This window comes from Cherax quadricarinatus, chromosome 1, assembly GCF_038502225.1.
Source record: "Cherax quadricarinatus isolate ZL_2023a chromosome 1, ASM3850222v1, whole genome shotgun sequence".
NCBI lineage: Eukaryota > Metazoa > Arthropoda > Malacostraca > Decapoda > Parastacidae > Cherax > Cherax quadricarinatus.
The window spans coordinates 33253174-33261427 of record NC_091292.1 but is presented as its reverse complement, the minus strand read 5'-3'; the positions used below and the strand labels follow the sequence as shown (position 1 = coordinate 33261427).

At 39.0% G+C, this 8254-nt stretch overlaps 1 protein-coding gene across 1 annotated transcript in view; it reads right to left on the bottom strand.

Moving 5' to 3' along the window:
* Window positions 1-4137: 4137 nt before the first annotated feature.
* The window catches only part of LOC128687732 (serine/threonine-protein kinase Nek7), a gene marked incomplete at its 5' end in the record, with an annotated part of 73402 nt that continues 69285 nt past the window's right edge, over window positions 4138-8254 (bottom strand). The window contains 1 exon segment of the mRNA XM_070085720.1: window positions 4138-7959. Within this exon segment, the coding sequence (XP_069941821.1) occupies window positions 7747-7959 (213 nt within the window).

Sequence of the window (8254 nt, the reverse complement as noted above, 5' to 3'; positions counted from 1 at the left end):
GTTCCCGGCATTTTAGTTGACTTTTACAACACGCATGGCTTACGGAGGAAAGATTCTTATTCCACTTCCCCATGGATATAAAAGGAAAAGTAATAAGACCAAGAACTATTAAGATAAAATCAAAGAAAACTCAGATGAGTGTGTATAAATAAACGTGTACATGTATGTGTAGTGTGACCTAAGTGTAAGTAGAAGTAGCAAGACATGCCTGTAATCTTGCATATTTATGAGACAGACAAAAGACACCAGCAATCCTACCATCATGTAAAACAATTACAGGCTTTTGTTTTACACTCACTTGGCAGGACGGTAGTACCTCCCTGGGTGGTTTTGTGGGTGAGGGGCTTGGACTTCCAGCAAGCGTGCATGAGCGTGTTAGATAGGAGTGAATGGAGACGAATGATACTTGGGACCTGACGATCTGTTGGAGTGTGAGCAGGGTAATATTTAGTGAAGGGATTCAGGGAAACCGGTTATTTTCATATAGTCGGACTTGAGTCCTGGAAATGGGAAGTACAATGCCTGCACTTTAAAGGAGGGGTTTGGGATATTGGCAGTTTGGAGGGATATGTTGTGTATCTCTATACGTATATATGCTTCTAAGCTGTTATATTCTGAGCACCTCTGCAAAAGCAGTGATAATGTGTGAGTGTGGTGAAAGTGTTGAATGATGATGAAAGTATTTTTCTTTTTGGGGATTTTCTTTCCTTTTTTGGGTCACCCTGCCTCGGTGGGAGACGACCGACTTGTTGAAAAAAAAAAAAAAAAAAATTATTATTATCAGCAACCACCCAGGGAGGTACTACTGTCCTGCCAAGTGAGTGTAAAGTGAAAGCCTGTAATTGTTTTACATGATGGTAGGATTGCTGGTGTCTTTTTTCTGGCTCATAAACATGCAAGATTTCAGGTATGTCTTGCTACTTCTACTTACACTTAGGTCACACTACACATGCATGTGCAAGCATATATATACACACCCCTCTGGGTTTTCTTCTATTTTCTTTCTAGTTCTTGTTGTTGTTTATTTCCTCTTATCTCCATGGGGAAGTGGAATAGAATTCTTCCTCCGTAAGCCATGTGTGTTGTAAGAGGCAACTAAAATGCCAGGAGCAAGGGGCTAGTAACCCCTTCTCCTGTATAAATTACTAAATTTTAAAAGAGAAATTTTCGTTTTTCTTTTTGGGCCACCCTGCCTCGGTGGGATGCGGCCAGTTTGTTGAAAGAATTATTATTATTATTATTATTATTCTTACTTCTTTCAACACACCGGCCGTATCCCACCAAGGTGGGGTGGCCCAAAAGGAAAAACGAAAGTTTCTCCTTTTACATTTAGTAATATATACAGGAAAGGGGGTTACTAGCCCCTTGCTCCCGGCATTTTAGTTGCCTCTTACAACACGCATGGCTTACGGAGGAAGAATTGTGTTCCCTTTCCCCATGGAGGTAAGAGGAAATAAACAAGAACAAGAACTACAAAGAAAATAGAAGAAAACCCAGAGGGGTGTGTATATATATGCTTGTACATGTATGTGTAGTGTGGCGGCCTCCTGCCAAACTAGCGGTTAAATTGTTAACCTGCCGGCCGGCAGTACCAAGGGTACGTCATCAAACCCAATGTGGGGACTGCTGAGCCGGCCTTAGAAGCAGTATTTACCAGAACACCTTACGGTATACATCTACTGGCAGTAGAGAGTATTCATCTGACTATCTTATGGTATATATCTACAGGCTTCTACTGGCTTTAGAAGAAGCGCTCACCGCAGCTCAGTGAGTCTGATGGCCTCAGTTACTTGACGGCCGCATTCAGTGAACTCGCAACATAGTGTGTTCTGCAAGCAGTATTCACCAGACCACCTTACGGTGTATATCAACTGGTCTTAGAGGCAGTAGACAGTACTCACCAGACCACCTTACGGTGTACATCTACTGGCCTTAGAGAGTATTCACTTGACCGTCACGGTATACATATGGCCTGTTCCCGTGTGACACTGAAAAGGGCTGGGACCGTAGTGTGACACTGAAGTAAGATAGGGTCGTAGTGTCACTGGAATGGCCTCTCTTCAAGAAGAAATCTCCTTACTCAGTAATTGGTGATGTCTACGGACTCACCACCAACTCTAGTCAACTGTGGGCCAAGCCATGCTGACGCTGTAGTGTGGCACTGTATGAAGATAAGGTTGGAGTGTGACACTGAAATGGGCTGGGATCGTAGTGTGACACTGATGGAAGTATGATGGAGTGTAACACTGAAGTAAGATAATAGGATCATAGTGGAACACTGAGAGATGAGGGTGTCATGTGACACTAAAGAAGATAGGATTGTAGTGTGACACTGAATAGTGTCGACAGGCTGGCCTCTGAGAAGAAAGACGCTAAGCAGGTGTTACCGAGATGAATTAATTACAACTTATTATTGTAGAATTTATATATATGTACAAAGATGTTACTTATAATTTATTATTTTAGCATATATATGTATAGTGACACAGTAGTGTCAGAAAGTTGTACCCTGTGTGTGGTAGGGTCATGAATTATAATTTATTATTTTAGGATTTGTTGTACAAAGATGCTAATTATAATTTATTATTGTAACATGTATATGTGTATATTATCAGACATCAATATTTACAGAATACCTCTAGACCAAAGATTGTTTTTATATAATATTAAAGATAATTTATCTTAATGTTTATTTTGTATCCAGAACTCTTATATTACAACATTAATGGAAGGCCATTTGGTGTTTTTGTAATATGTAGTGTGACCTAAGTGTAACTAGAAGTAGCAAGACATACCTGAAATCTTGCATGTGTATGAGACAGAAAAAAAAAAAGACACCAGCAATCCTACCATCGCGTAAAACAATTACAGGCTTCCATTTTACACTCACTTGGCAGGACGGTAGTACCTCCCTGGGCAGTTGCTGTCTACAAATAACAATAATAATAATAATAATAATAATAATAATCTTTCTTTCTTTCAACACACTGGCCGTATCCCACCGAGGCGGGGTGGCCCAAATGGAAAAACGAAAGTTTCTCCTTTTACATTTAGTAATATATACAGGAGAAGGGGTTACTAGCCCCTTGCTCCCGGCATTTTAGTCGCCTCTTACGACGCGCATGGCTTACGGAGGAAGAATTCTGTTCCACTTCCCCATGGAGATAAGAGGAAAGTGGAAACAAGAACTGGAAAGAAAATAGAAGAAAACCCAAAGGGGTATGTATATATATATATATATATGCTTGTACATGTATGTGTAGTGTGACCTAAGTGCAAGTAGAAGTAGCAAGATGTACCTGAAACCTTGCATGTTCATGAGACAGAAAAATGGACACCAGCAATCCTACCATCATGTAAAACAATTACAGGCTTTCGTTTTACACTCACTTGGCAGGACGGTAGTACCTCCCTGGGTGGTTGCTGTCTTCCAGCCTACTATCTAGAATAATAATAATAATAATATGTCATTTTCAGACATTTTTCGTAATTTTTTTTCATATTTTTGTACCAAATGCTTCAAAATACAAATTAGTAACTCTCTGGGTCAAAAGGAAGAGGAGGTGTACCATCCTGAGTGACTGCGTAATTTTGTCTTATATTGCACAAATTTCTTACACAATGCCTACCCAAAGAGACAATACAGTGGACCCCCACCTAACGATCAGCTCCCAACTCGACCAATTATGTAAGTGTATTTTTGTAAGTGCTTTTGTAGGTGTATTTTTGGGGGTCTGAAATGGACTAATCTAATTCACAATATTCCTTATGGGAACAAATTCGGTCTACAACGGCACCCAAACAGACTTCTGGATTGAAATAATATCATTAGGCAGGGGTCCACTGTACTAGCGTATGATCAGGAAGCAATTAGAAACTATGAAAAAAGCTAGAGAAATAAAGAAGGCAGCAGCAGAGAGTGAGGTACCTCGCCACCACCACCACTGATCACATCTTCACCTATATATACATCTGTCTTGGCCATACCCGAGGTTACATATGTAACAACCTCACCACTAATCATAGATAAACACAAGCTAGGTGTGGGGTTATGGACTGGAAAGATATTAGAGTGGGAGTGTAAATGGCAGATGTTGCCAGCATTGCCAACATTCACCATATGGCCTATTTTATTCATTCTAGAGTATATATCATGTTTCTGTTATTAATATTGTTTATGTCATATTAGATGAATTATGATAGATAAATAAGCCATAGAGCTGATATTAGCCTTATTCTGTCATGTCTCATGAGAGGCTGGAATGGATTAATTGCATTTCAGTTAATTTAAATGAGGAAAACTGACTCAGCATATGAACAAATCAGGATACGAACAAGGTCACAGAACGGATTAAGTTCGTAAGCTGAAGTTCTGCTGTACTTCTATTATTATGATAAATATAATTCATGTAGGTAGACAGCAATGTGTGGTGTGAATATAATGCAGAGAATTCGTAGTTTGGAAGTTAGGAGGAGGTGCGGGATTACCAAAACTGTTGTCCAGAGGGCTGAGGAAGGGTTGTTGAGGTGGTTCGGACATGTAGAGAGAATGGAGCGAAACAGAATGACTTCAAGAGTGTATCAGTCTGTAGTGGAAGGAAGGCGGGGTAGGGGTCGGCCTAGGAAAGGTTGGAGAGAGGGGGTAAAGAAGGAGGTTTTGTGTGCGAGGGGCTTGGACTTCCAGCAGGCATGCGTGAGCGTGTTTGATAGGAGTGAATGGAGACAAATGGTTTTTAATACTTGACGTGCTGTTGGAGTGTGAGCAAAGTAACATTTATGAAGGGGTTCAGGGAAACCGGCAGGCCGGACTTGAGTTCTGGAGATGGGAAGTACAGTGCCTGCACTCTGAAGGAGGGGTGTTAATGTTGCAGTTTAAATACTGTAGTGTAAAGCACCCTTCTGGCAAGACAGTGATGGAGTGAATGATGGTGAAAGTTTTTCTTTTTCGGGCCACCCTGCCTTGGTGGGAATCGGCCAGTGTGATAATAATAATAATAATAAGACAGCAACCATCCAAGGAGGTACTACCGTCCTGCCATGTAAGTGTGAAATGGAAACCTATATTTGTTTTATATAATGGTACAAGTGTTGATGTCTTTCTTTTTTTCTGTCTTGTAAACATGCGGGATACCAGGTATACCTTGCTACTTCTACTTACAATCATATTATTCCAAATCTGATTTAAATAATTTATAAACAGTGTCCCTCTCTTTCTTCCCCTCCCTCCCCTCATATGTAGCACAACATGGCACTAGCAACAAAAACACAACTACTCCTAACCACTGCCACCCTTTCTCATCTTATTACATACAATACTCTGTACATATACCTTCAACAACCTTATTACTGTGGTTAAGTGTGAGAGGACTGTGGTGACAGTAGTGTAGACACAGGCAGCAGCAAAACTGCCTCCCTTTCTCTCCTTTCCTTCACATCACACATGACAACACACTCTTTACATATAAACAAATAGAAACACTATTATTTTCCAATGTAATACTATATATTGCATACACTGAACTCTGTCCATGGCAAAATTTGGGAATGTACAGAAGTAGAGTGGTACCAACATTTATGTGGGTGTGAAGCATGGATTTAAACAATGTAGCGAGGAAGAAGTGGAGATATAATGTTTGAGGGCAATGTGTGGTGTTAATATCTATAGAGAATTTGGACGATGTGGGGTTACCAAAAATATTATTCAGAGGCCTGAGGAGGGGCTGCTGAGGTGCTTAGGACAGTAAGAAAGGATGGAGCAAAATAGGATGAATAGGAAGGTGAATAAATCTAAAGTGGAGGAAAGGAGGAGTAGGAGTCATCCCAGAAGAAGTTGGAGGGAAGGGGTAAAGTAGGTTTTAAGTGCTAGGGGTCTGGATATCTGGCATACTTATGTGAGAGCAATATCTAGTGCTTTGCTGTACACATTCTGGTCTGTGTAACTGTTACAACTGACCAACTTTGAAAGACTGGAATGGCCAACTATATTCACAAAGTTGTAAAGTTTATTTTTAACAAAAATTTATCCTAGTTGCTCAATTTTCTTTCTATTATACCCTTTTCTCTTTTTTTTTTCATAAAATAATAGACAAACTACATTACACTGCAATTAATCTGAATGATATCTGTGGTTCCAAATATTTATTATTGCAGTTAAATTACACAAAGGAAACTATTATCTAATTAATTCACAATGAGAATTTGACAGAACAGATATAAATGCAGTACCTATATTTTGCAAAGCTGGTTAAAATACTTCTGTAAATAAGTTTATAGTTCTAACATGAGTACTACTTTTTGTCAAATCTACTTTCATAATATTGTTAGCTACCTATGACTATTAGCCTAATTTATAAAAACTGCTTTAGCATTTTGTTTGAATAACAGGTAATATTAGTGTTAAAAATTTCATAAAAAAAATCAGTATCTGAAATAGATGACCATGAAGATATGCAACTTTTAGCTTGCCCATAACACCTTCATGTGATTACCATGTTCAGAAATCAGGGCAGTACTAAAACAAATCAAAGATGCATGTTTTACAAGTGATAGCAGTTATGTAGTGAGCTTGGAAGATGAATGAGCACAAAGAACATTCATTCATAACCTGAGTGTTCATCTGTGTAGTGCCTGTTTATGTAAAGATATTTTTTGAAACCTCTGTATTCTACTCTCCCTTACATAGCAAAAAATATAACCAATATTATATGCAGACTTACACAGGCCAAAGAAGTTTACATGGAAAGGTCTAGCCATTTTATCACAGAAAAATGGACGATCATTGACAGTTAGAAATCCACATCATACAACTAATAATGTGGTTAAGTGCTTTAGTTACAAACTTCCTTTCACATAATCATTCACTCCCCAGTATAGCTAAAAAAAACTAATATTCTCCACTCGACACTCAGAATATCAGTAGAGAAATTCCATTCATTCTTTCATTAACCTCAACTGGCATATGTATGCACGTTAACAGTAAAATCACTTAGTGTCTTGTTTAAGAAAATGCAGAATGCTAGATTCCTATTAAACATTTTTTCACAAATAATTTCTGATAAAGTTCTGCTAATGGCACTGGTTCAAGTGAATCAATTCTAAGCTGAAATTTTGAATATTTCTTTCTCATAATTTTTTGTCAATGTTTAGCTAACAGCACAATTTAAGCAAAAAATTTGGCAATTACCTCAGAATTGTTGTACTAAGACACTAAAAATAAAACACCCCAGTGTACATACTTGAGAAGGTCTAATATTCTCTCTTGCTGAGGGGTGGGAGCTTGACATTGTAGCGGTTCCTAGGTGGGTACATCCCTGCTCCATGAGGTGGTGTGACCAACATCTCACGTGATGAGGAATTCCTCATGTCACTGGCATTTGAAATAGAAATAAGTGAGAGGTCATCTCGTGAACTTCCGGGAAGGCGAGTACGTATTGGAGGACGCTGCTGTCCTGTACTCTCTGACTTATCTGAGGAGCTTGAAGTTCGTCTGCGACTGCGACTGCGACTGTTTCCGATGCTCTCATAAGAATCTGATGGAGTAAGAAATTTAGGGGCACGAGACCATACCTCACCTATTGTATTTGTTCCAGTGGCAGGACCTAGGATCTTAGCATCGAAATTTCCACCTTTGTCTGAGACAGGAGAAACTACAGATGTATTGGTTTCATTCCAAGCATTGTATGTACCCGGAGTGTTCTTTTCATTTTTATCATCACGCCGTGCATACCTACGCCAGTTTGCGCGTTGCTAGTCTTTAAGCTTAATCTCTTCTAAACTACGTCTACTCTCATCAATACTCTTGTCTTCTGCATTTGATATGTGGGCAGCAGACATTGCTGAGCCACAAGAACTTGGTGACTGTGCTTGATTGTGCATTTCTTGAGCAACACCATACACATGAACAATATCTGGCCTATTGTCTGGTTCAGGATTTATGCAGTTATCCACCAACGTTCTAAGCTGAAAAAAATAAGAAAAAACATTACAGAAGTTTTAGAAGCCCCTGAAAATACTGTAGTCATTAAATTCGAAAAAAAATTAAGACGAGGTGAGTGTTATGTCAGAGCATGATCATCAAAGTGGTGGAAATAATCTAGCCAAGCTATCAAAATGAAAAATGAACAAATGAATAAGACACAGTATTTGATTTCACTGTTCAAAGATTTCAGAATTACTTCAGCCCTGGTGAAGGGTTCTTGATCCTAGGTACTGAAGGTACCCTTCCCTTCTTTGAATTAAAGAAGATTACCTTCCA